Below are 27,675 nucleotides of genomic sequence, written 5' to 3' on the forward strand. Positions count from 1 at the left end.
GCAGGGACAACTTCTCCATCCCTCACACCCTCAACTTTTTCAGCCATAGTAGGTGGTAGTTTAGTTGCTAAGTTGAATCCAACTCTTTGCAACCCCATGGACTATAGCCTGCCAGGCTCCTCTGTCCATGGGATTTCCCAGGCAAGAATACTGGAGTGGGTTGCCATTTCCTCCAGGGGATCTTCCCAACCCAGGGATCAAACCTGTGTCTCCTGCATTGGCAGGTGGATTCTCTGCCACTGAGCCACCAGGGAAGCCCTAGTAGATAAAAAGTTAATCTGGGACAGGTATTTAGAAAAGCCATAAAATCACAAGAGGTTCACACAGCAGTCAGTCAAAACTTTGAGGTTATTGAATGTCTTTCTTTCTTTAATCAAACTAGATATGATTGTATTGCTTTTATCAAATTGTAAGTTGACCCAAAATTTGAAAAAGTAAAATAGATCATTTGTTTAAAATGACCAAGATTAGACAACAAGTCATCTTTGTGGACTAATACATAGACCATGTGAAAAATAACAGTTTTCAATTTTAAAACTGTATTATATTTAGAAACTTTCTATATTTAGAAAGCTTCTTTTTGACTGTAACCAGTGGAAACATTTTCCTTGTGTTAGAAATAAATATAATAAAATTAATGAGGCCTTTGGGGTTATTCCCTCACACTTAAATTCTTCTCCACTCAAACAAAAATAGCATAATTTTCTCTATATAGGAATAATGCATTACTGATTTTTTTAAAATGAACAGAAAAGTTTAAGAAAGTAAGCTATTCCCACCGCCCATCTCCTTTTCTGAGATCTTAAATCTAATTTCATAGAGGAGTGTAGGAGAGAAGCTGTTCATTTGAGGCTGGGAAGGGGTGGAGGTGAAGGGAGAGGTGGGTGGACAGGGAGTAGAGGAGAGAAAAATTACTCCTCAAAGAGTAAGAAAAGACCGATGGACATGGGAACAGATGTTGTCTCTGTTAACCAAAGAAAGGCAAATGCCAACTACAAGAGAAGCTACTTCTGGTTTCTGGGATCAGCAGAGGAACATGAGTGGCAGGACCTGCTGTGGAGGGGAAAGAAGGGGGGTGGGCCAGCTCCTGCCGCACTGCTGGTGGGAGTGGTAATTGGGGTCCTGAGCTCACGAGTGACGTGGCTCTCACGTGAGCAGGAGCTAGACATTTGCAGACGTCCTTCTAATCCTGGTCTTCGTTTGGTCCGGTTGCCATCTCCCTTTTACCTCGAAGGCGGGCGGGCTTGTGGCCAGGAGAAGAGGAGGAGGAGGAGGTAACTCTGCCCTGCTGCCAGCAGGTCTATGTGTGGATGGGCTCTTGCCTGGGGGATTCCTGCGGTGCTAGTAGCGGAGGGTGGAGGCTACAGAGGGACACGGCTCGCTTTCTCCACACCCTTGCACTGTTTCCTCGGCATTTCCAAGAACAAAAATGGTGGACACTTGGGAGCCAGATTCCAGGGGACATCCCAGACCAGGAAAGGGGAAACCTGAAACCTTTGACATCCAGGGCCTTGTATCGGGAAGGACCCGTGTTAAGATTCTTGTCCGGTGTGCTGCTCCATCTAGCAACCAGAATCTTGGAGCTGTGCGTCTGTCTTGTCATTCCCCGTGTCTTTCAGTAGGGCGCTGTACCACTCCGAGCAAAGGAATAAAGAATCTGCCCCGAAGCCCAGCAGGTCCGTGTAAAGGTGGGATTGCCCCGCGACTCCTAGAAGGTTGAGGATGGCTGGGCTTCTCGTTCTAACCCGGGCGCATTATTGACTCCCAGTTAGCTCCTTGCTGTTTGATACAGGAAATAGGATATGACAACGCGTACAGGAAAAAGAGTTGTCTTTGGGGCCGCGAATGCATTGGGGAGGGGGAATCAGATCTTGGGGTTTTCTTTGGCTCCTCTGGTTATCCGCACTCCTTCGCCCCGCCTCCCCTCTTTCCAGTTGTTCCAAAGGGGTGTGGTTTTTCCTGGGAAAATGGCTGACCGCTGGAGTTGAGACTGAGACTCTGGGCTGGGGGATGGGGTGGATGGACGCCCTTGCTGGAGAAGGCTGCTGTTATCAGAGTCCTGAGAAGTGGGGGTAGGGTGAAAGACCAAAAAGTGAAATCCGTTTGACAACCAGGACCTTGGATTCGGAAAAGCTGGTATTGGGACTGTCTGAAGTCCTATTCTGTCTGCCTAGCCATCCCATCTCTGCCGTGTCGCCTGTCTGTGTCTGTGGATCTTGCGCCTGAAGGCCAGTTCAACCCTAGGAGCAGGAAGAAGAGGAAAATTGCCCTGAAACAGGTAGGTTAGAGTGAAGGTGGTGGCACTATTTAGGGATCCCTGAGGTGGAGAAAGGTGAAGACTGCAAACTCCAGTGGGCCTATGGACGTCCCCCTCATACCCCTCCTTCTCTCTGGACCATTGCAGAGCTTGCAAAAGAAAGCGCTCTGCAGGGAAAGAAGTGGCTGGGAGGATGTAGGTGTCTGCGAGAGTTCTGGGGTGAGAGTGGGGGTAGGGAGGACCTTACTCCAAATTACTCTTCGGTCCCAGAGTTGTCAGTCCTTAGGTTACATGGGGGCGGAAACCTAGACGAGGAAGGAAGGAAATTGCTCCGGAGCAGTGAATGTAATGGGTGGGGGTAGGAGTATCCTGGTACCTCTGAGATGGTGGGGGTGGCGGAGGCCAGGGCGGAGTTCGAGAGTTTTGTGCATTTTACGCCTGTCTGGCTTCTAGATACTCACTGTGGCTCCACCACCATCCATTTTGTTACAGGGAAGGAGTTGTGGCAGTCACCTTCGAAGGCGGTGACTTTTTTCGGGGGAGGGGGTAGGGTGGAGGTTTGGAGGAGGTCGTAGGAGCGGAGTGGGGGGAGGGGTGACGGGTCAAAACAAACTTTCAAATCAAAGCCGCAGCTCAGTGAGGAGGGGAGGGTAACCGAAGATGGGAAACACTGGGCTCCGCAGGACTAGGGCCAGTGATGCCAGTGATGCCAGAGAGGAACGTGTGTCCCGTCTCGGGTGAGGTTCATCTGTCTGTCCCCTGAGCGCTCAGCTCCACCTTCCCCACCCGCTTTGTACGCATTTTTGCAGGAAATCGGTGTTACTCCAGGCCAGAAATCGAAGGAAGAAACTGCCTGGACCTGTGCGGGTGTATGTGGGGGTGCCTCTGCCCCCGGGACATCTGCAGGGGCAGGGGAGGTAGGGAACTGATTAGTTGTCGTAAATTTAACGTACTGGAGTGGGGTAGTTGAAGAGGACGTTGGAGAATCTGGAGGTGGGGAAACTTCCAAAATTCCTGATTGAAGAAAGGAATCAGTGATCTCACTTTGAGTCCCTGCCATGTCTCTATTTCTTTGGTCTGTTTGTAGGTCTGTAGGTCAGTCTGGCTGCATGCAAAGGCGCAAAAAGGAGGAGACTGAAGCCTTAAATCTTTTATCCTTATGTCCCCAAGTACATGTAGCTGCAGCAGAGCCTGCTGGCTGTAGCTGAAGACTCCGCAGCCCCATCTCCCCCGCATCTCGACTTGGGAGCACTCCTCCAGCCAGAGCAAGTCCTCCAGACACTCCCTGTATCATGGGCCGAACTCGGGAAGCTGGCTGCGTGGCTGCTGGTGTGGTGATCGGGGCTGGAGCCTGCTACTGTGTATACAGGCTGACCTGGGGAAGAGATGAGAACGAGATAATCTGGAACGAGGACGACGATGAGGAGGGGGAATCTCACGATATTTCAGAGACTGGGAAAGGAGCTAAGGCTAATGCTGGGGCGGGGGCTGGAGCCAGACTTCAGGGTGACTCAAAGGCCAAGGCTGAGGTAGCTGTGGAACTCAAGAGTGGACCTGATGTAAAGGCAGAGGCCCACTCAAAGGCCGAGCGTGGAGGTGGCCTAGAGGCCAAGGCCAAGGCCCTTTTCAGCACCCTGAAGGAACAGGCAAGTGCAAAGGCAGTTAAAGCTGCCAAGTTGGGTACCATCTTTGGGACCAGGGCCCTCGCACCTGGTTTACCCTGCCCAGGAGTCAGGGGTGGAGGCTGCCACCCTGTGAGGAACGGAGCTAGGGCTGGGAGCAAGGCTAGTGGCAAGTCCAAGGGAAGGGCCAGAAATAAGAGCACCAGGACCCCAGCTATGTTATGGCCTGTTCGAAAGGGCAAGTTCAACTTTCCCTATAAAATTGATGATATTCTGGGTGCTACTGACCTTCAAAAGGTCCTTAACATCTTAGAAAGATCTAACGATCCTTTTATTCAAGAAGTAGCCTTGGTCACTCTGGGTAACAATGCAGCATATTCATTTAACCAAAATGCCATTCGTGAATTGGGTGGTCTCCCAATTATTGCAAAACTGATAAAAACGAAAGATCCCATTATTAGGGAAAAGGCATACAATGCCCTTAATAACCTGAGTGTGAATTCGGAAAATCAGGGCAAGATTAAGACATACATCAGTCAAGTGTGTGATGACACCATGATCTGTCGTTTGGACTCAGCTGTGCAGATGGCTGGTCTAAGACTGTTAACCAACATGACTGTGACTAATCATTACCAGCATTTGCTTTCCTATTCTTTTCCAGACTTTTTTGCTTTGTTATTCCTGGGAAATTACTTCACCAAGATTCAGATTATGAAACTAATCATAAACTTTACTGAAAATCCAGCCATGACAAGAGAACTGGTGAGTTGTAAAGTGCCGTCAGAATTGATTTCCCTCTTTAATAAAGAATGGGACAGAGAGATTCTTCTTAATATTCTTACCCTATTTGAGAATATAAATGACAACATAAAAAATGAAGGGCTTGCCTCATCCAGGAAAGAATTCAGCAGAAGTTCACTTTTTTTCTTATTCAAAGAATCTGGAGTGTGTGTCAAGAAAATCAAAGCATTAGCAAATCACAGTGATCTGGTCGTGAAAGTAAAAGTCCTAAAGGTATTGACCAAACTCTAATTGGGAGACTGTCCCAAAAAATATCGAGGAAACTTTTTTAGTTTGCAGTTGGGAACAATGCATTTTGTAAATTCTTTATTTTTCACTGTGCTTATAAGGCAAAGAGATCCTCTCAGCTGCTATTTTGGAATAATGACTATTACATGTCATCAACAGTGATGCCGACTGTGATGGTTTGTTTTAGGCTAGATCATTTTAAGGATGTCAGATGAATAATAGAGCTTGTACAAAGAAAGCATTTATTGATTTTATCTTGCTAACTAGATTGAGATATTTTTACTCTTTACTTAAACTGACAGCAAACTAACCACAAATAAACTATACTTTTGTATTGGTTTACATCTGTTAATCTTGTGTTTCATCAATAAAGTTGTATGTTTTAACCAGCAAAAAATTATCATGTTCTTGAGTTGATGATATATATGGAGAGGCAAGATGTATGGAAACAATATGGTGGTAACAAACCTGGGAGCCTCTAATCATGGCCAGCTCTTTCCTATGGCAGAAACTTATGCAGGCAACAATGCTCTCCTCTGAAGAGGGGATGCTTAAGTAGTGGGCATGAAAGATGGGATAAGAACAGGGCAGAAGAGCATTGGAGGAGGGAGGAATTGTGGGAAGAAAGGCATGGAGGTTGTAACTTTCCAGAGGAGGCTGGCCTGCATGGAATACAAAGTGTGGGGAGGGGAGTGATGGGAAATACAGTCCAGCAGTTGGGGTGAGTCCCATGCATTGAGGACCCCCAATTTCTAAACTGAGATGTCTATGTATTATTCTACACACCCCTGGGAGACACCAAAGCCTTTTGTGACCAGAGGAATGAATGACAGGATGAAAGGGAAATTATGTGACTGACTTGTGTGCAGAATGAGTCAGTTGGCTTAGGGATAGGTGTAGCCACTGGAAATTGCAACATCATATAAGGAATTTATCACCATATTTCAGTCATAGATGCTAAAGGTGTGAAATTTCACTGATGACCATGGGAGTGGTAAGGGGAGGAAGGATGTGAGAGATGCTTTGAGTGAAGAAGTGCTGCAACCTATCCTGGGAACATACAGAAAGGGACAATTTCATTGTAGGGTCCTGAGGGCATTTGACAGAAAAATATCCTCTTTTTTGTCCAACTCTGGTGTCTATGGGAGTGAATACATTAGTTATTACTCTGAAGTTATGAGAAAATAGAATAAATAATTTTTAGTGTTTCTATTAGCTTTTCTTTACAAGGTTAGTTGGGGCAGGGCCTATATGGAACCATCGAGGTGGCTGATGACATCCATACTGGAGATCTACCTCCCTTCCATCCCAGAGTGTGGTGAAGTGTAGGAGGGGCACCTTCAAACTGTACTAGTGGGACCATACTTGATACAAGATCCATCTGGATACATGTTTCAGAAGCTTTCAAGATGTGCATGCTCTTTGACCCAGAGATTGTACCTGTAGAAATTTGTCTTGAAAGAGGCACTTGGCTAAGAAATTAAGGTATGTATATGCATTAAACATTATTTAACTCTTGAAAATGTTGATGGTCAACCACGCTTTTTCACATGGAAAAAATTCAGCATATAATCTTAAGTGGAATAGCCAATTACATTACTATATACTATATTCAATTTTTGATAAACATAAAATATTTATATATATTATAATTTCTGAAAGGTTATATACCAAAATTTGAAAAATGGCTATGAGTAACAGGATAATGAATGAGTTTAATATTAAATCTTTTCCTTCATCTATATCAAAATGATTAGCTATATCTCCATCCTGTCACATAATTGCCATTTCTTTTTCTTGGTAAAAACAGTTAAAATGTACTCCATTAGCAATATTAAAGTATATAATACAGTATTACTAGCTATAATCACCATGTTATACATTAGATCCCAGAACTTGTTAATCTTATAACTGGAAATTTGCACCCTTTGACCAATATCTCCCCGTTTTCTCCACCCCCCCCAGGTCCCAGTAAATACCACTCTACTCTCTGAGTTTGTCTTTTTTAGATTCCACATGCAAGTGATATCATACAGCATTTTATTTTACACAGTCTGACATTTCACCTAGCATAAATGCCCTCAAGTTTTACTGAAGTTGTTGAAGACAGTAAGTTTTCCTTCTTTCTCATAGCTGTGGTATATATACTGCATCTTCTTTATCTGTTCATTTGTTGTTGGAAACGTAGATTGTTTTCATATCTTGGCTATTTTGAATAATGCTGCAATGCTCATGGGTGTGCAGATATCTTTTTTAGATCTTGTTTTTATTTTCTTTGGAAATATATCCATAAGTGGATTGCTGGATCACATGACAGTTCTGTTTATCAAATTTAATTTTATCAAATTTAATTTCATACTGTTTCCATAGTGACTGTACCAACTGGCATTTCCACCAGCAGTACACAAGGGTTCCCTTTCTCCATGTCCTCATCAACACTTGTTATCTCTTGTCTTTTTGATGATACCCATTATAACAGGTGTGAGGTGATACTTCATTGTGGTTTTGATTTCTCTTTCCCTGATGATTAGTAGGTGTTGAGTACCTTTTTGTGTATCTGTTGGCCTAGGAGATTTTAAATAAACTGATACATTCCTCAGAGAAATAGGATCTTTGTTCCCTTCTGAGAGCTGAAAATGTTTCCTCAATTCCATCTCATCAATTTTTACAGCATTGTATGGGTTTAGACATGAAGACATGAAGCATAAGTGTTTCTAAGAGTAGGAGTGGTGGAATTTTGGAAATATACATACATGTTTCTGGATTTAACACATTCCTTATAAATGTTTTTTAAGTGTTCTGTTTTCATTAAAGAAATTCATTGTAAGTATACTCTGTATTTTCAAGTGTCAGTTGGTGACTTGAGAGTCAAATTTTGTGTTTATGTTAAAATATTGTCATGGCACTAAGTAGCGCCACTGTATTCAGTGATCATAAGATGGACATTTCCTTACCCCACCCCCAGTTTTAGTATTTCTGAAGTTATGATAGGTCTTACAGTCTTGTCATAGTTTAAATAAAAGTATTTTTTTCATTCTCAGTAGTATATAAAATAATGATGTATCTAATAATCAAAGGCATCTTAGATCAATGAAATTGTTTCTTGTCAATGAGACTATGCAAAGACATTTAATACACAGAAGATGCATTTGTTTCATGTTAAGTATCACTTTCTACTGATAAGAAATTTTGCAGTAGTTTGAGTTAGGAAACTGGCAGAGGGTTGAGGGGTAGTTAGGAAACTGGCAGAGGGTTGAGGAGTAGTCCTCAGACTCCCCCTACTGAAGGAATGTCTAAATCAAGAGAATCTGATTTAGGTGGAGGCTGCCACCCTGTGAGGAACGGAGCTAGGGCTGAGAGCAAGGCTAGTGGCAAGTCCAAGGGAAGGACCAGAATTAAGAGCACCAGGACTCCAGCTTTGTTATGGCCTGCTCAAAAGGGCAAGTTCAACTTTCCCTATAAAATTGATGATATTCTGGGTGCTACTGACCTTCGAAAGGTCCTTAACACCTTAGAAAGATCTAAAGATCCTTTTATTCAAGAAGTAGCCTTGGTCACTCAGGGTAACAATGCAGCATATTCATTTAACCAAAATGCCATCTGTGAATTGGGTGGTCTCCCAATTATTGCAAAACTGATAAAAATGAAAGATTCCTATTAGGGAAAAGGGAATTAGAATAATATTACTCAAATTTTGTAAGCAGGGTATTTATGTCCAAGACATGTATGTTATAGAAGAAAAGAGGTGGGTAGTACCTAGCATTTGTCAGACACTAGCATTTTATATAATTCCCTCCCACCTCCACCTTAATCTCAATAATCCTGTCAAGTAAATATTATATCTTTGCTAAGGAAGAAATGAGATGTAGATAAGTTGGGTAAGATTCCCAAGATGACTCAGCAAGAGGTAGAGGCTGTGGCCTTCCAAACATGAGCAACTGTTTGCTTTAAAATCCTCATTATAGAGCCAAACATCAGTGTAATGCCTCCATAGATACCCAGCACAAAACTCCTCTTGATGAAGACAGAGATGGAGATGAGGTTCTGTATATTGATTATATAACTTTGTAGATATCCACACAGCAAAATGTAGAAGAAAGAATAAAGTCTTAGAAGTTGCCTATAGGTGAGGCTTGGGTGGGTAAGAAACAAAGATACTGATATGTATATTACTGCTCCTATGTGTCAGGTATGGTGAATAGTTGGAGATTGGAGTAAATAATAAAAAACTTCTATATTGATAACTTGAACTTGTAGTGCTGAGTGACTTTTCGACCTGGGGTGGCAATGAGGTGCACTTGGGTAATAAAAAGCCACCCTGCAGCAGGGGCACAGGCCTGACTAGTGTCCTTCTGCTCCACAGGTCTCTTTTCTCATCCTCTCCTCCCTTCCCATTCTCCTTCCCTTTCCCTCCTTCACACTTTTCTCTTATTTCCTCCTCCGAGAGACCATTGACAGTAGTCTCTTTGTGCTTCTGTGTCTTTTGGGGGTGATCGTTTCATCTCCATGACACCAGGTCATGCACCAGTGGGCATTTGATACAGAATGATAATTGTCGTTGCTGTGGTGACAAGATGACCCTGGGTATGTATGGCTGGATGCCAAGACTTTTCAGACCATTGAACAGAAACTGAGAAAGCACCGGTCTTAGTGTGGAACAGCCCTGTGTGCATTGCATGAATTTTGATGTCCCATACCTGGTGTTATTTGAAACTGAGTCACCCGGACTTTGGGAAGTGCTGTGTGAGACAGATGTGTGACTGCCTGGTCCAGGGAAGACACAGGGCCAGCCCAGCCACACTCTGATGTCCTGATGCTTTCACATCAGAGGTTGCCACTCAAACATTTTGGGAAGGGCACCCTTCTAGTATAGTAGCCGTGATTGTGGCAGCTCATGGGGGCAGGGAGGAGCCAGTGTCCTTTCTTTAGAAAGGATGGCAGTTTCTTGGAAACTGAGGAAGTTAGAAACTCAAGGATATTCTGCTATTTTGGTTTTTATCTCATCCAATGATTTTAGTGGAAACAGTGGCAGATTTTATTTTCTTGTGCTCCAAAATCACTACGGATGGTGACTGCAGCCACAAAATTAAAAGGCACCTGCTCCTTGGAAGAAAAGCTATGACCAACCTAGTCAGCACATTTAAAAGCTTTGCTGACATCACTTTGCTGACAAATGTCCATATAGTCAAAGCTATGGTTTTTCCAGTAGTCATGTATGGATGTGAGAGTTGGACCATAAAGAAGGCTGAGTGCCAAAGAATTGATACTTTTGAAGTGTGGTCCTGGAGAAGATTCATGAAAGTCCCATGGACAGCAAGAAGATCAAACCAGTCACTACTAAAGGAAATCAACCCCGAATATTCACTGGAAGGACTGATGCTGACACTGAAGTTCCAATACTTTGGCCACCTGATACGAAGAGCTGACTCATTGAAAAAGACCCTGATGCTGGGAAAGACCAAGGGCAGGAGGAGATGTGGAAGAAGAGAGGATGAGATGGTTAGATAGCATCACCAACTCTATGAACATGCATTTGAGCAAACTCCAGAAGATAGTGAAGGACAGGGAAGTCTGGCATGCTGCAGCCCATGGGGTTGCAAACAGTTGGACATGACTTAGTGACAGAACAACATCAATGATTTTAGGAATTTGAGTGTATCTATTCCAGTCAAGTGTGTTCAAAGGCAATTTTACAAAGATGGAGTATAGTTCTCTTATAAATTGTCACCCAAAGCATAATATTTCAAGGCTCAGGAAACTGGTTTTCTATTTTTAAATTCATATTTTACTTGCTTTGTTTCAAAAGAGATTCTAAGTGTAGATTTAGCAAATTGATGTGGTTCAGGGAAATTTTGTGTTTATGCCTGTGGTTAATTTCTCTGCTGTATTCTCTTGAGACTGGTTTTGTGAAGAATGATTATGACAATTTTCTATGCTAACATTTTACATTCATTCTTCATCATAGCGCAGACCGAAGTTTTTTTTCCTGATTTCTCTGTTCAAACTGTGGCTCTTCTTGCTTTTAAACCAGAACTATCATGCTGCCATCTCCGGGTGCAGAAGACTAGGATATTGACCCCTGAGGAGCGGTATCAAGCAGGATAACACATATTTACTTTCAGAGATATGTATCTCCATGTGTCCCTCCTTTTCCCTGTCCACTGTGTCCTTCTCAGGCCTTGTGTTAAGGGCTTGGGCATTGTTGGGTTTGGGGATAAACCTGAGGGGAGGGAGGGAGTGGGAAAGAAGCCTTACTGGGGGTAGCTTCATTCTAACAGGTTCATGTCAAAGGAATTTGATCCAGCACTGACAGTGGGCTAAGTGTAACTCTTTGACCCTTGTTGACCATTTACATTTTAAAAAGTGAGAGAGTAAGTGTAGTACAAATATCTTTGGGCATTAGAACCTTCTGTTATAGAGTATTTCTAAGTTTGCACATGGACATAACGTTATTAAATTGGGTGGATTTTCATTTTGAAAAAAAAAAAAAAAGAGAGTGAGAGTCTATGTTACTCTAAGAAATGTAATTACCAAGTAGAACAGATTCTTAGTGTTGGTTGCTCAGAATATTCTGTCCCTAAGATTGATGTACATCAGGAACCACATTATCATCAGAAGGTTGTTTATTTAGTGCTCAGGGAATTGGGGCGAGCTGACTTACCTAGATGTTAGTGCTGTCAAAATAGATTGATATCTAATTCATTTGGTGTTATTCTTTTTTTCCCTTTATAGGTGAAAACCTATCGGTGATCTAATTTTTCATGTTTTCCCTTTCTGGCTTCTGGGTTTTTTTTCATTCTGAGGAAAGTCTTTCCTACCTCTAAGTTATAAAAATAAACTATAATACATCTTGATATTTAGTAGTATAAATCTTTTTTTTTTTTTTTCAGGATTCTCTTATTCTTGGCTCTTTGTGTTTCCATATAGATTTTAAAAATTAACTTGCCAATTTATGCACACACAGACACGGACACAGGCACACACTGCAGCTGTTTGGATTTTAACTGGGATTGCAATTAATCTAGAAATCAATTTAGAAAGAATTAACATATTTACAGGGGCTTCCCAGATGGCACTATTAGTAAAGAACCAGCCTGCCGATTCAGGAGATGTTAGAGACACGGGTTCGGTCCCTGGGTCTGGAAGATCCCCTGGAAGAGGCCATGGCAACCCACTCCTATATTCTTGCCTGGAGAATCCCATGGACAGAGGAGCCTGTGGGGCTACAGCTCATAGGGTGGCAAAGAGTTGGATACTACTGAAGTGACTTAGCACGAACCAGAACATATTTACAATATTGAGTTCTCCAATCCATTAACATGATATATTCCTTCCTTTAATTATGTCTTCTTTAACATCTTTCAATAATGTCTGAACTTCCATCTTCAGTCTTCCAGGTATTTTGTTTGAATTATTAATATTTCTAAGACTTGGTAGTTTTTCAATGCTATTTCTAAGTGACTTAGTTTTTAGAATTTCATTTTCTGATTTCTTGCTGCTGATATAGGAATAGAGCTGATTGTAAAAACCATACTGACATTGTGTTGCGTGATCTTGTTGAAATAATTTAATTTTAATAGTTCATGGATTCTTTTTTGTTTTCTACATATGTAATACTTTTGTATGCAAATAGTCTTCCTTCTTCAGTTTTCTTGAACTTTCATTTCTTTTTCTTCCCTTGTTGCACTGCATAGAATCCTCAGGACGGTAATGAATAAAAGTGGTGATAGTGGCCATCCTTTTCTTGTTATGCATCGCAGGTGGAAGCTCCTGAGACTTTAACATTAACTATGATATTTGTTCCTTTGTTTTTGTAGGTAGTTTTTAATCAAATTATGGAAGCTTCTTTTTTATTTCCTGATGGCTAAAAGTTTAAAAACTGTTTTTAATGGAAGTACAGTTAATTTACAATATTGTGTTAGTTTCAGGTGCATAGCAAAGTGATTTGGGTATTTTATATATATATGCATATATATATGCAATTCTTTTCGTCAGCTATTTGGTTCTTCTTTATTTTTCTACCTCTTTGTTGAAATTCTCACTGTGCTCATCCTTCTCCAGAGTTCAGTGAGTATCTTTATAAGCATTACCTTGAATGCTTTATCAGATAGATTGCTTATCTTTACTTCTTCTGGGGCTTTGTCTTATTCCTTCATTTGGATCATATTCCTCTGCCTCTTCATTTTGTCTAACTGTTCTGTTTATTTCTATATATTCAGTAGGTCAGTTATGTTTCCCAATCTTGGAGAAGTGGCCATATGTAGGAGATGTCCTATAGATCACAGCAGTGCATTCTTCTCTGGTCACCAGAATTATATGCTCTAGGGTTACCCCATATAAGGGGCTTCCCTGGTAGCTCAGCTGGTAAGGAATCTGCCTGCAATGCAGGAGACCATGGTTTGATTCCTGGGTCGGGAAGATCCCCTGGAGAAGGAATAGGCTTTCCATTCCAGTATTCTTGGGTTTCCCTGGTAGCTCAAACAGTAAAGAATCTGCTTGCAATGTGGGAGACCTGGGTTTGATCCCTGTGTTGGGAATGAACTACTTGGACCCTTCTGTTGTGATAGGGTTGCCTATTGTGGGCATGCTGATAGGTAGGGCTGGCTCCTGGTCTGGTTGACTACCACTCTCTGCCTCTTATGGTGGCTGTCAACCCACTGGAAGGTGGGGCTGGGTCTTGGTGCAGCTGAGCGCATGCCTGAGGGTTTCCAGGGCTGGTGCCAACCAATTAGTAGCTGAGGCCAGGTTCGCAAATAGATGGCTGCTCAGCTTGTGGTGTCCCAGGACTTGGGCTTGTCTGCTGGTGGTGAGTAAGCCCCTGGTACTAATAGGCTAGAGAGTGAAAGTGAAGTTGCTCAGTCGTGTCCGACTCTTTGCGACCCCATGGACTGTAGCCTACCAGGTTCCACCATCCATGGGATTTTCCAGGCAAGAATACTGGAGTGGGTTGCCATTGTCTGGAGGACTCCAAAATGGTCCTCATTAGCATCAGTGCTCTCACAGGAGAAAGAACTCCCCAAACAGCTGCACAAGTTTTAAGAGCAGAATCTTTGTTCCTATAGCTCTCAGGCTCTTCTGTTTGCAAGCCTCATTGGCCTTAAAAGTCAGACATTCTGGAGGCTCCTCTTCCTGACACATGACCCCCAGGCTGGGGAGCCCAATATGGGGCTCAGATCCTCTGCTCCTTGCAGGGAACATCTGTGATTGTGTATATCCTTCCATTTGTGGGTCACCTACCCAGGGACGTGAGTTTTGGCTGTATTGTGTGTCTTCCCCTCCTACCCATCTCATTGTGGTTCCTTCTTTGTATCTTCAATTGTGGAAACTATTTTATGTTAGTCTTCAGGTCATTCTCATTGATATTTGCGCTCTAAAGGCTGTAATTTTGATGCTCCCTTGGGAGGAGGTGAGTTCACAGGTGAGTGCCACAATCCTACTATCTTGGCCATAGCTGTCCTCTTTCTTATTTTCTAATACAGGTTTCCCCTGCTGTCCAAAAGTAGAGTGTTCATGTGAAACCTTTCACAAGCCAAAATGGCTTAAAGTGAAGACCAATTATCTTAGGATAAATATTATTATGATTAATGGACACACAAAATAGATTGAGATAAAGCCTCTGTACTATGGCACAGTGCAAAGCTATGGCAGCTCGATGCTGAGATGATGAGTGTAGTTCACAGGGAAGGAGCTTGGCAGTGAATGCTGCTCTCACTGCTTGGGGTAAATGCTGCTTCCATAATAGCTCAGCTTGCTGCAAAACAAATGCTGAATGCTATTTCCTCTTTTCACCTTTTCCATAAAAGCAAAAATTGCCTTTGGATTTCTTTCAGTTAGCAAAAACAAGTATTAATGTAGGTCTTTTGTAAAACAAAAACAAAAACCACAAGTACTTTATAAAGCAAACCTTAAAAAGCAGGGGAAATTTGTATATGCATTAAATTCCATAAATTTCCGCTAAGCACCGTTTTCATTGGATACCATACATTTTGATAAGTTGTATTTTCATTTTCAGTTATTTCAAAATGTTTAAAATATTCTTTTCAGACTTCTTCTTTGACCCATGTTTTAGGAGTGTATTTGTTTAATCTTCAAATATTTTGAGATTTTGCATGTTTCTGTTATTGATTTCTAGTTTAATTCCATGTGGTCTGAGAGAATACTTTGTATGCTTTCTACTCTTTTGAACTTGTTAAGGTGTGTTTTATGGCCTAAAATGTGGTCCTTCTTGGTTAATATTTTATGTGAGCCTGAGAAGTATGTGTATTTTTTGCTGTTGTTGGATTAAATATTCTACAAATGTTAATTATATCCAGTTGATTAATGGTGCTTTTTTTTCTCCCTTTACATGAGACAGGAAGTCTAGATGGAGCTGGAGCCAGCAAGTTGCCCTTCCCCTAGGTCAGATAAAGCCCTGGTAAAATAGTTTCCCTTTCAGGATAGCCTTTGTTATGGAGAACATTTTGGATGTATTTCAAAATGGTTATTTTTCCCCTGGGTATAATTCAAAATGGTTATTTTCCCCTCCCCCTGACAGAAACAAGAGGGAAATTTTCTCTGATCTTTGTTGTGATAACCTGTTGGGTTCCTTCAGATAAAAAAATAATGGAAATGTGATGACCCTCCCAAAAGTATCCCCACCCCTAGATTTTTAACTCTTAAGCTAGTCCAAATCCATTCTCTAGCAATTCAAAACGACCGTTTAAGATGTTCTGACCAGTTACTGGCTCCTGAGCTTTCTGCTTCAAGTAATCTCTTTGTAACTGTGATTCTTCCTGTATCTCCAGACTTTGGGGGTGTTGTTTTGCCCTGTGAGCTCAATTATCTGATGTATCTTAGAAAAGTTGTTGATTTCCTGTTTATTCAACATTTTTCTTATTATAAGAAGAGTAACGAGGACTTTCAAACATTTTATATGTTGGAGTTGAAACTGAAGGTCACTGTTACATTTTTTACTTTGAGAATTTCCGTTTGATTCTTTTCCCACCACATTTCAATTCTTGGGTGAAATTCTCTTTCTTGTTCTTGGTTTTCTTAAACATATTTATTACAATTCCTTTAAAGTCTATGCCTGATACCTCTAATAGCTTAATCTTCTATAGGTCCATTTCTATTGTTTATTTCCTTTTCTCCTTTAAAAATTTGTCTGTAGTATCTCTTGGTATGCTTTTATTTGAGTGCTAAACATTATGAATGAAAAATTCTAGAAAAAATAGGTGAGTTTTTCATGATTTGAAAAAGATTTGCTTTGACTTTGGGAACGCAGTATAAGAGTAAATTATCAATACTGTAAGCATCAAGAGTTGAACTAATTTGAGGTTGGACTTTATTTATCTTTCTTTATATTATATATACATTTAACTGACATATAATTAACTTGCAATGTTTCAGGTGCACAGCAAGGTGACTCAGTTATACATATACACATATATTATTTTTCAGATTATTTTCCATTATCAGTTAGTTCAGTTCAGTCACTCAGTCGTGTCTGACTCTTTGCGACCCCATGAACTGCAGCACGCCAGGCCTCCCTGTCCGTCACCAACTCCCGGAGTTCACTCAAACTCACGTCCATCGAGTCGGTGATGCCATCCAGCCATCTCATCCTCTGTCCCCTTCTCTTCCTGCCCCCAATCCCTCCCATCATCAGGGTCTTTTCCAATGAGTCAACTCTTCGCATGAGGTGGCCAAAGTACTGGAGTTTCAGCTTCAGCATCATTCCTTCCAAAGAAATCCTAGGACTGATCTCCTTTAGAATGGACTGGTTAGATCTCCTTGCAGTCCAAGGGACTCTCAAGAGTCTTCTCCAACACCACAGTTCAAAAGCATCAATTCTTCGGTGCTCAGCTTTCTTCACAGTCCAACTCTCACATCCATACATGACTACTGGAAAAACCATAGCCTTGACTAGGTGGACCTTGGTTGGCAAAGTAACGTCTCTGCTTTTGAATATGCTATCTAGGTTGGTCATAACTTTCCTTCCAAGGAGTAAGCGTCTTTTAATTTCATGGCTGCAATCACCATCTGCAGTGATTTTGGACCCCCCAAAATAAAGTTTCTCACTGTTTCCACTGTTTCCCATTCTATTTGCCATGAAGTGATGGGACCAGATGCCATGATCTTCGTTTTCTGAATGTTGAGCTTTTAGCCAACTTTTTCACTCTCCTCTTTCACTTTCATCAAGAGGCTCATTAGTTCTTCTTCGCTTTCTGCCATAAGGGTGGTGTCATCTGCATATCTGAGGTTATTGATATTTCTCCCTGAAATCTTGATTTCAGCTTGTGCTTCATCCAGCCCAGGGTTTCTCATGATGTACTCTGAATATAAGTTAAATAAGCAGGGTGACAATATACAGCCGTGACGTACTCCTTTCCTGATTTGGAACCAGTCTGTTGTTCCATGTCCAGTTCTAACTGTTGCTTCCTGACCTGCATATAGGTTTCTCAAGAGGCAGGTCAGATGGTCTGGTATTCCCATCTCTTTCAGAATTTTCCTCAGTTTATTGTGATCCACACAGTCAAAGGCTTTGCATAGTCAATAAAGCAGAAGTAGATGTTTTTCTGGAACTCTCTTGCTTTTTTGATGACCCAGTGGATGTTGGCAATTTGATCTCTGGTTCCTCGGCCTTTTCTAAAACCAGCTTGAACATCTGGAAGTTTATGGTTCACATATTGCTAAAGCCTGGCTTGGAGAATTTTGAGCATTACTTTACTAGCGTGTGAGATGAGTGCAATTGTGTGGCAGTTTGAGCATTCTTTGGCATTGCCTTTCTTTGGGATTGGAATGAAAACTGACCTTTTCCAGTCCTGTGGCCACTGCTGAGTTTTCCAAATTTGCTGGTATATTGAGTGCAGCACTTTCACAGCATCATCTTCTAGGATTTGAAATAGCTCAACTGGACTTCCATCACCTCCATTAGCTTTGTTCATAGTGATGCTTTCTAAGGCCCATTTGACTTCACATTCCAGGATGTCTGGCTCTAGGTCAGTGATCACACCATCATGATCATCTGGGTCATGAAGATCTTTTTTGTATAGTTCTTCTGTGTATTCTTGCCACCTCTTAATATCTTCTGCTTCTGTTAGATCCATTCCATTTCTGTCCTTTATTGTGCCCATCTTTGCATGAAATGTTCCCTTGGTATCTCTAATTTTCTTGAAGAGATCTCTAGTCTTTCCCATTCTGTTATTTTCCTCTATTTCTTTGCATTGATCACTGAGGAAGGCTTTCTTATCTCTTCTTGCTATTCTTTGGAACTCTGCATTCAGATGCTTATATCTTTACTGTTCTCCTTTGCTTTTCGCTTCTCTTCTTTTCACAGCTATTTGTAAGGCCTCCCCAGACAGCCATTTTGCTTTTTTGCCTTTCTTTTCCGTGGGGATGGTCTTGATCCCTGTCTCCTGTACAATGTCATGAACGTCAGTCCATAGTTCATCAGGCACTCTATCAGATCTAGTCCTTTAAATCTATTTTTCACTTCCACTGTATAATCATAAGGGATTTGATTTAGGTTATACCTGAATGGTCTAGTGGTTTTCCCTACTTTCTTCAATTTAAGTCTGAATTTGGCAATAAGGAGTTCATGATCTGAGCCGCAGACAGCTCCCAGTCTTGTTTTTGCTGACTGTATAGAGCTTCTCCATCTTTGGCTACAAAGAATATAATCCATCTGATTTCGGTTTTGATCATCTGGTGATGTCCATGTGTAGAGTCTTCTCTTGTGTTGTTGGAAGAGGGTGTTTGCTATGACCAGTGCGTTCTCTTGGCAGAACTCTATTAGCCTTTGCCCTGCTTTATTCCATATTCCAAGGCCAAATTTGCCTGTTACCCCAGGTGTTTCTTGACTTCCTACTTTTGAATTCCAGACCCCTATAATGAACAGGACATCTTTTTTGGGGGGTTAGTTCTAAAAGGTCTTGTAGGTCTTCATAGAACTTTTCAACTTCAGCTTCTTCAGTGTTACTGGTCGGGGCATAGACTTGGATTACTGTGATATTGAATGCTTTGCCTTGGAAACAAACAGAGATCATTCTGTCATTTTTGAGATTGCATCCAAGTACTGCATTTCAGACTCTTTTGTTGACCATGATGGCTACTCCATTTATAATGGTCATCTGAGTTAAATTCACCCATTCCTGTCCATTTTAGTTCGCTGATTCCTAGAATGTCAATGTTCACTCTTGCCATCTCCTGTTTGACTACTTTCAATTTGCCTTGATTCATGGACCTAACATTCCAGGTTCCTATGCAGTATTGCTCTTTACAGCATCAGACCTTGCTTCTATCATCAGTCACATCCACAACTGGGTATTGTTTTTGCTTTGGCTCCATCCCTTCATTCTTTCTGGAGTTATTTCTCCACTGATCTTCAGTAGCATATTGGGCATCTACCGACCTGGGGAGTTCCTCTTTCAGTATCCTATCATTTTGCTTTTTCATACTGTTCATGGGGTTCTCAAGGCAAGAATACTGAAGTGGTTTGCCATTCCCTTCTCCAGTGGACCACATTCTGTCAGACCTCTCCACCATGATTGACTATAGTTCCCTGTGCTATACGGTATGAGGTTGGATTTTGATCTTTGTCTGATCTATTCTGTTTCCAGTTCATTCATTTCTAGGGTGTAATTCTTCAGGGGTTCTTACTGACAGCCTAGGGAATTTATCAGGTCTCCCACCTTTCGAAATCTACAAGCTCCAATTTTTATCTTCCCTACACTGTGAAGTTGCCAAATAGCTCAGTTTATCTTACTAGACTCTTAATTGCCTTTTTCTACTTGGTTTCTTTGCTTCTAACTCTACACCTATTAAGAATTGATGAATGCCTCCAGGAGAAAATCAGCTCATACTGCTTGTTTCCTTTCTTTGTAATTTCCTTTCTCCAGGATCATAGTCCATCAAATTCTGGATGTGTAGGTAGCCCTAAGTTTTAGATTTTGAATCCTTAACTCTGTATAACTGCTGAAAGTTCTACTCAGGTTTTTTGACTCTCAGTAGCTTATTTTTCAGCCTTTCCACCCATGTTGATTACTAATTGACAAATGCTTTAAGAGGAAAATTGCGGTCAAATATGTTTCACTTCAAGTTTCCCTTCTCGCAGTGATTTGATACTTCAAATTCTGGCTGCTTTCCTAGCTCTCCAGTGTCTTTAAACAATTTAATTTGTTTAAATATAATATACAATTTATTTTTCAGCTTTTCTTGTCCTTCAAAAGGACAGGATTTGTCTTCTATTAGTAGGCTGTCATAGCCAGAAACAAACTATCCTTTATAACTTTGAATATAATATTTTCATTACCATCCCATGCAAAATATTTTCAAATTTTAATTGTGATTTTTTTCTTTGACCCATGGGTTATTTATAAATGTATTTCCTAATTCTAAAAATATACAGATTATTAGCCATATTTTTATTATTGATTTCTAGTTTATTGCATCATGGGTAGGGAACACACACCGTATAATTTTAATCTTTTGAAATTTGTTAACACTTGCTTTATGTCCCAGTGTAAGATCAATTTTGACATAGACGTACCTCAGGGATATTGAAGGTTCAGTTCCAGATCACCACAACAAAACGAATAGCACAATAAAGCAAGGTACACGAATATTTCAGTTTCCCAGTGCAAATAAAGGTTAGACTTACACTATACTATAGTCTATTAAGTGTGCAATAGAGTTATGTCTAAAACTCTAGACAACTGTTTCAGGGAGTTGTAATTATTTATTTTTTTTGCAATAGTAACATCAAAGATCACTGATCACAGATCACCATAACAAATATGATGATAATGACAAAGTTTAAACTAGTGTGAAAATTACTAAAATGTGACACAGAGACATGAAGTAAGCAAATGCTGTTGGAAAAATGGTACCAATAAGCTTGACACAGGGTTGCCACAAACCTTCAATTTGTAAAAAATGCAGCATCTGTGAAGTGAAAGAAAGGGGAGTACAATAAAATGAGGTAAGCCTTGTACATGTTCTATATGTTTTTTTGACTGAATCTTTTGTGATTGTTGAATGTGGTATTATACCAATTAGGGACTGAACTAAATGAGTCATGTTTTCTAATCATGTTCAAATCTTCAATATTTCTGCTATTTTTATCTACTTATTCTTTCAGTTACCAAAAAAAGGACATTTTATAATCTCCCACTATGATTGGGCACCTCTATTATTTCTTACAGTTCTGTCCATTTTTGTTTTATATACCACATCCTCTTTTTTTCAGCGATAAAAGACCATTTATTACTCACATCAACAGCAGTAACTGGAGTATCAGCATTTTAAAAAAAGTTAGTTAATCAACTAATTTTAATTGACGGATATTTACTTTACAATATTATGATGGTTTTTTGCCATACATTGACATGAATCAGCCACAGGTGCACATGTGTCCCCCTATCCTGAACCCCATTTTTACATCAATTGCTGCATCCCAATTCCCAGCAGGTGATATGAAGAGAATCAAATGACACCGGCACATGCAGAAATGTGTTACAAAAGAACTCAGGGCTTGAAGAATCTGAGTCTTTTATCCTTACTATCAAATCTTCCCTTTGCTCATATTCAGTTATTGAGGGAGAGGCTATGTAGAGTTTTGGATAGTCTTGGGGGACTAGACAGACAGATATTAGAATCAAAATCTTACCAAGAGGTGAGTTTATCTTTGTGTATGGTGTTAAGAAGTGTTCTAATTTCATTCTTTTACCTGGAGCTGTCCAATTTTCCCAGCACCATTTATTGAAGAGGCTGTCTTTACCCCATTGTATATTCTTGCTTCCTTTGTCAAAAATAAGGTACCCATAGGTGCATGCATTTATTTCTGGGCTTTCTATCTTGTTCCATTGGTCTATATTTCTGTTTTTGTGCCAGTACCATACTGTCTTGATGACTGTAGCTTTGTAGTATAACCTGAAGTCAGGAAGGTTGATTCCTCCAGCTCCATTCTTCTTTCTCAAGACTGCTTTGGCTATTCAGGGTCTTTTGTGTTTCCATGTGAATCGTGAAATTTTTTGTTCTAGTTCTGTGAAAAATGCCATTGGTAATTTGATAGGATTCACATTGAATCTGTATATTGCATTTGGTAGTATAGTCATTTTCACAATATCGATTCTCTAGTAATTTTCTGATACTATCTTTAGGGTTTTCTACATACAGTAGCATGTCATCTGCAAACAATGAGAGCTTTACTTCTTCTTTTCTTTTTTTTCTTATTTATTTATTTATTTATTTTTACTTCTTTTCTGATTTGTATACCTTTTATTTCTTTTTCTTCTCTGATTGCTGTAGCTAGGACTTCCAGAACTATGTTGAATAATAGTGGCCAAAGTGGACACCCTTGTCTTGTTCCTGATCTTAGGGGGAATGCTTTCAGTTTTTCACTATTGAGAATAATGTTTGCTGTGGGTTTATCATATATGGCCTTTACTATGTTGTGGTAGGTTCTTTCTATGCCCATTTTTTGAAGAGTTTTAATCATAAATAGGTGCTGAATTTTTTCAAAGGCTTTTTCTGCATCTATTGAGATGATCATATGGATTTTATCTTTCAATTTGTTAATATGGTGTACCACATTGATTGATTTCCATATATTGAAGAATCCTTGCATCCCTGGAATAAACCCAACTTGATCATGGTGTATGAGCTTTTTGATGTGTTGCTGAATTCATGTGTGTGTGTGTTTTAAACCTTCTGTAAACAAAGTCACACAGTATGTATTCTTTTGTATCTCTTTTTAATTTTTGCTAATATTGTAAGATTAATCCATACTGTTGCATATATAATACTCATTGCCATTTATGACTATAAACACCACTTACAGGTGGTGCTAGTGGTAAAGAATCCTCCTAATAATGCAGGAGCCACAGGAAATGGGGGTTCAATCCCTGGGTCAGGAAGATATCCTGGAGGAAGAAATGGCAATCCATTCCAGTATTCTTGCCTGCAGAATCCCACGGACAGAGGGGCATCTCAGGTTATAGTCCGTGGGGTTGCAAAGAGTTGAACACGACTGAAGAGACTTACCATGTAGCACACATGTATTTACTGTATTTCATTTATCTTTCTTACTGTTAATGGATATTTGGGGTGTTTCCAGTTTGGGGCTAATATGAACAGTGCTACTATGAACATTCTTATCCTTGTCTTTTGGTGAACATATGTATGCATTTGTATTGTGCATAAGGTCATCAGTTGTGCATAATTTTAGTCTGAAGACAAAATTAAGATCTAGATCCTGGAGTGTGTGAACTCAGCAAAGTAAATGCTGCCTTGTAGGGACCTGTCTGAGAAACTGGGTGATCATTACCAAGAGACAAATCTGTTCATCTAGATGTCCCATTGACCTTAGCAGTTGGCTCAATACCTAGAATGTATTATGCCTTAAATATATATCAGAAATAACCAGTGGTGACATTTTGGCAAAAATCACTTTAGAAAACTCCTTATGCATATAAAAACATGTATATTTTTTTAAAAGACAGTATTTCCAAGAAAATAAGCAGAGGCTATAAAAAGTATCTAAATTATCTCACTCTCTATGCCTTATTTCAAGAAATTTACATTTTTATGGGTCCAAGAAAGATGGCAGATATCAATGACTGAGTGGAGGGGAAGTGAAGTGATGGGCTGTTGCCTTATATTCTGAGAGAAGATAAAGAAGTATGAACTGAAATAGTTGCTCCAGGAGAAGACAGATTCCTTTCTTGGAAATTATCAATTCAGTTCAGTCACTCAGTCGTGTCTGACTCTTTGCAACCCCATGGAATGAAGCACGCCAGGCCTCCCTGTCCATTACCAGCTCCTGGAGTTTACTCAAACTCATGTTCATTGAGTTGCTGATGACATCCAACCATTTCACCCTCTGTCATCCCCTTCTCCTCCCGCCTTCAATCTTTCCCAGCATCAAGGTCTTTTGCAATGAGTCCGTTCTTCACATCAGGTGGCCAAAGTATTGGAGTTTCAATATCAGTCCTTCAGTGAATATTCAGGACTGGACTAGTTGGATCTCCTTGCAGTCCAAGGAACTCTCAGAAGTCTTCTCCAAAACCACAGTTCAAAAACATCAATTCTTCGGTGCTCAGCTTTCTTTATATTCCAGCTCTCACATCCATACATGACCACTGGAAAAACCATAGCCTTGACTAGATGGACCTTTGTTGACAAAGTAATGCCTCTACTTTTGAATATGCTGTCTAGGTTGGTCATAACTTTTCTTCCAAGGAGTAAGCGTCTTTTAATTTCATGGCTGCAGTCACCATCTGCAGTGATTTTGGAGCCCCCTAAAATATAGTCTGTCACTGTTTCCACTGTTTCCCCATCTATTTCCCATGAAGTGATGGGACCAGATGCCATGATCTTCATTTTCTGAATGTTGAGCTTTTAGCCAACTTTTTCACTCTCCTCTTTCACTTTCATCAAGAGGCTCATTATTTCTTCTTCGCTTTCTGCCATAAGGGTGGTGTCATCTGCAACCAGTCCATCCTAAAGTCCGTCCTAAAGGAAATCAGTCCTGAATATTCACTGAAGGACTAATATTGAAACTCCAATACTTTGGCCACCTGATGTGAAGAACAGACTCATTGCAAAAGACCCTGATGCTGGGAAAGATAGAAGGCGGGAGGAGAAGGGGACGACAGAAGATGAGATGGTTGGTTGGCATCACCGACTCAATGGACATGAGTTTGAGTAAACTCCAGGAGCTGGTGATGCAGGGAGGCCTGGCGTGCTTCAGTCCATGGGGTCGCAAAGAGTTGGACACGACTGAGCGACTGAACTGAAGTGAACTGATCTGTTTCTTCAAGGAAATGTGAGGCCTGAACCAGTCAGAAGATGGCGGTAGAGGCAAGCCTGAAATCAGAAACTTCTCTTTCACTACCTCCTTTCAGAAAAGCATTACTTAACCCCAATCCTTTTTGGCTCTGGGGAAGCAGAGTCTATGGAGCAGAAACGATGGGTAGAACAGAAAAGTGGCTATTTGAAAGAAGAAAACAATGTCAAGAGAGTGACTGGGGCAGCAGGGAGTTGAAAATGCGGGCCTTTGTGGGGAAGCCATGGGGGGATGAAAGGGTCTGGAGGATAGAGGCTGTGCATAAGAATGTCAAATGGAAGAAATTTGAAAGCCAGATTTCTCACTCTGGAGAGAGGGCAGTCATATGTCTGTATATCTACCGATCTCCATTCTCTCTGTGTGTTTACATGAAGACATAAATCTAGGCAAAGGAAGAAGGAAATAGCTCCAGACATTGTGATCTCTTCGAGATAAGGAAAGGGAGGAGGAGGGAGGTTGGAGTCAGAATGCACGGTCAAGAGGCAACTCAGCGACCTCTCCCAGTCTTTGTTTTCTTCTCCTCTTACTTGGGTGCTAGAAAAGTTAAATGCTGTACCTCTGAGGAAACAGTGGGAACCAGCTTAAGGGAGATAAATACTGGAAGAGAAACATTTGAAAAGTAACAGGAATTTGATGCCAGAAAATCAACTGAGCTGAGTGTTGACATTTATATCTACAGAGACTCAAGAAAGCTCTATATATTTGCATTTTCCCTATTAACCTGTCGAATGACAGATAGTGCAGTTTGTGTCCAGGGAAAGAACATCCAACAGTCTCCTACCTAGAACACTACAGTAAGATGGCTTTTTAAAAGAGTGAGACCCTCCTGTGACTTGTCATAGATACAAACTGTGATCCAGTTCGTGATTTAGCAAAAGCAGTTCTAGAGGACAGTTCTAGAAGTTGCTACAGTTCACCCACTAATCAGAAAAGGATTTAAGCACAATGAGAAACAAGCAGAATTGTAGGGAACTGCGTATGGATAAGGGTGGATAAGGGGTCTAGTCTTCATTCAAAGATCCAGGAAATGCCAGATCCTGGGGATGAGGCTGACATGTGACATGGACAGTAAGAACCTAGGGCCTGTCAAAGAGGAAAGGGCCTGAATTAAAAAAAAATCACATTTTCCCTAATGAAAAGTACAAGTTTTTTATTAAAAAGTGATGCTTAAGATATTAAAAATTTCAGTTGTGCTCTTGGCCTCTCCAAGGGCCCTTTCACTTAGGGAAAAGTGTTAGCTGAGCCCAAGGATGCGAGTTTTTCATTTAGCCATGATATCAACAGTCATTTGGCCAGCCTCTCCATTGATGGAAACACAATCCCGACTCCCGACCCTGCTGTTGAGGAGGGAAAGGCTTTGTATGTCCCAGATAACTTGAATGCCAGTGTTGAAAATCAGGGCCAGATGAAGACGTGCATCAGCCAAGTGTGTCGGGAGACTGTGTCACTTTGCTGCAACTCATTTCTGCAGCAGGCTGGATTAAATTTGTTAATAAGCATGACAGTTATTAAGAACATGCTTGCCAAGTCCGTTCCAGGCTTGATGCTTCCTTTGATACCAGAGGGAAGTGAATGTGCTGAGGGGCAGGTTGTGAAACCCCTGACGGGTTTGTCTGAAAAGCCAGCCTTGTCGGGGGAGTTGCTGAGAGCCCAAGTGCTATGGCCCTTTCTGCCCCTCTTTATCAGGAACACAAACAGACAGCTTCTCTCAGAAACCCTGGCCTCTTAAGTGGCCCCTCCAGCAGGGTGGGACTGATCCACTCCAAAACAAAGCCCAGTCAGTGGGTGAACACACACTTGTGTTCTCAAAGACTCTGCAGTGGGTGCTATTGAAGACCCAGCCTTAGCTGGCTCAGCACATCTCTGGGTGAAAGTTGCATTTGCTAAATCCAGGACCACACTCTTCCTGGTCAGGCAGGGGTTCCCACAGAGCTTTGAGTAACCTCTTGGTTTTTCAGTCTGCAGGCAATGTGCATTGTAAATTGCTCCCTTGCAGCCTTCTTCCTGTGGTAAAGGGGTCCTTTCAGCTGCCAGCTGTGGTTAAAGAACATGTTCTAGCCTCAGTGGGGATGCCTGGCCTGTGGTGGTCGCTGTGTCTAAGCTGGACCATGTTGGGGAGACCAGACCCATGTGGGGGCTTGTGCCAAAAACGTATCAGTTGCTGCTTAGATGGGATTCTTTCCATTTACACTCTTTTCTTTGCAAGCCTATGAACGATACCTATTGAGCAAAAAAGTACACCCCTCTTCTATGTGCTGTACTGACTTAACCTTGTCTACCAAGTCTGCATTTTTACGTATCATCAATAAAGCTGTGTGCTTTAACTGGCAAAAATGAGACACGGTACTTGGTTCTGAATCTCTAGTCTGCGTGAGGGGACAGAGCAAAATACAAGATCCATGCTAACTGACTGGGGGCATTTGCTCCTGGCAGATGCCCACTTAGCAGTGCCCACAGGAGGCTGGGGAAGAGATGAGCTGCAGGGTTCAGGAGGAGCCTCCAGAAGGGGCTGGGGGAGGGGCTGGGGCAGGGAAGGGGGTGGGGGGTGGGATTAAGAAGGACTCTTGGGTGGACTAGAAGAGGCAACACCTTGAAGCAGGCAGCACAGTGCCTGATGCAGAGAAATCCTTCCCTCGATGAAGGTGTCTTTCCTCGCCTGCTGGCCTAGAGAAGAAGGTCAGTACCGTTGGGTTGGTCTGTGTGTCCCTGTCGTCCCACTGGGCAACCCATCCCTGACACTTAATGCACAATTATAGCAGTAACAGTTGCTACTCGCTGAGGGCCTGCTTGGTGTTGTTCCCTCTCCTGAGAAGCAGCTGTGCAACCTACTTGCAGGCCTCCTCCCTTCCTTGGGAGGCCAAGCCCAAATTCCCAGCCAAGCAAGAAGGCTTGGCCCTTGCTTCCTCTGGGAAACCTCTTTTCTGCCCTCTCCCGGGTAC

General features: G+C 41.4%; 1 protein-coding gene and 1 pseudogene across 23 annotated transcripts; both read left to right on the forward strand.

Moving 5' to 3' along the window:
- Positions 1-924: 924 nt before the first annotated feature.
- Positions 925-5,308, forward strand: ARMCX1 (armadillo repeat containing X-linked 1). Of its 23 annotated transcripts, none has more exons than XM_027534164.1 (5): positions 925-1,274; positions 1,567-1,688; positions 2,115-2,278; positions 3,067-3,174; positions 3,345-3,551. In XM_027534164.1, exons 1-5 carry the CDS (start codon positions 940-942, stop codon positions 3,393-3,395), a joined length of 780 nt encoding a protein of 259 aa, XP_027389965.1. In that variant the 5' UTR covers positions 925-939; the 3' UTR covers positions 3,396-3,551. The 23 variants fall into 23 exon arrangements, with proteins under 23 accessions (XP_027389965.1, XP_027389967.1, XP_027389966.1 ...); XM_027534166.1 differs by having other exon boundaries at positions 3,428-3,551; XM_027534165.1 differs by having other exon boundaries at positions 1,567-1,676.
- Positions 5,309-25,797: 20,489 nt separating this feature from the next.
- LOC113888113 lies at positions 25,798-26,881 on the forward strand (annotated as a pseudogene).
- The last annotated feature ends 794 nt before the right edge of the window (positions 26,882-27,675 follow it).

This window comes from Bos indicus x Bos taurus, chromosome X (assembly GCF_003369695.1).
Source record: "Bos indicus x Bos taurus breed Angus x Brahman F1 hybrid chromosome X, Bos_hybrid_MaternalHap_v2.0, whole genome shotgun sequence".
Taxonomy (NCBI): Eukaryota; Metazoa; Chordata; class Mammalia; order Artiodactyla; family Bovidae; genus Bos; species Bos indicus x Bos taurus.

Coding starts and splice junctions, on each gene's coding strand:
- ARMCX1 (XM_027534147.1), top strand. CDS start 3,550: ATGGGCCGAACTCGGGAAGCTGGCTGCGTGGCTGCTGGTGTGGTGATC.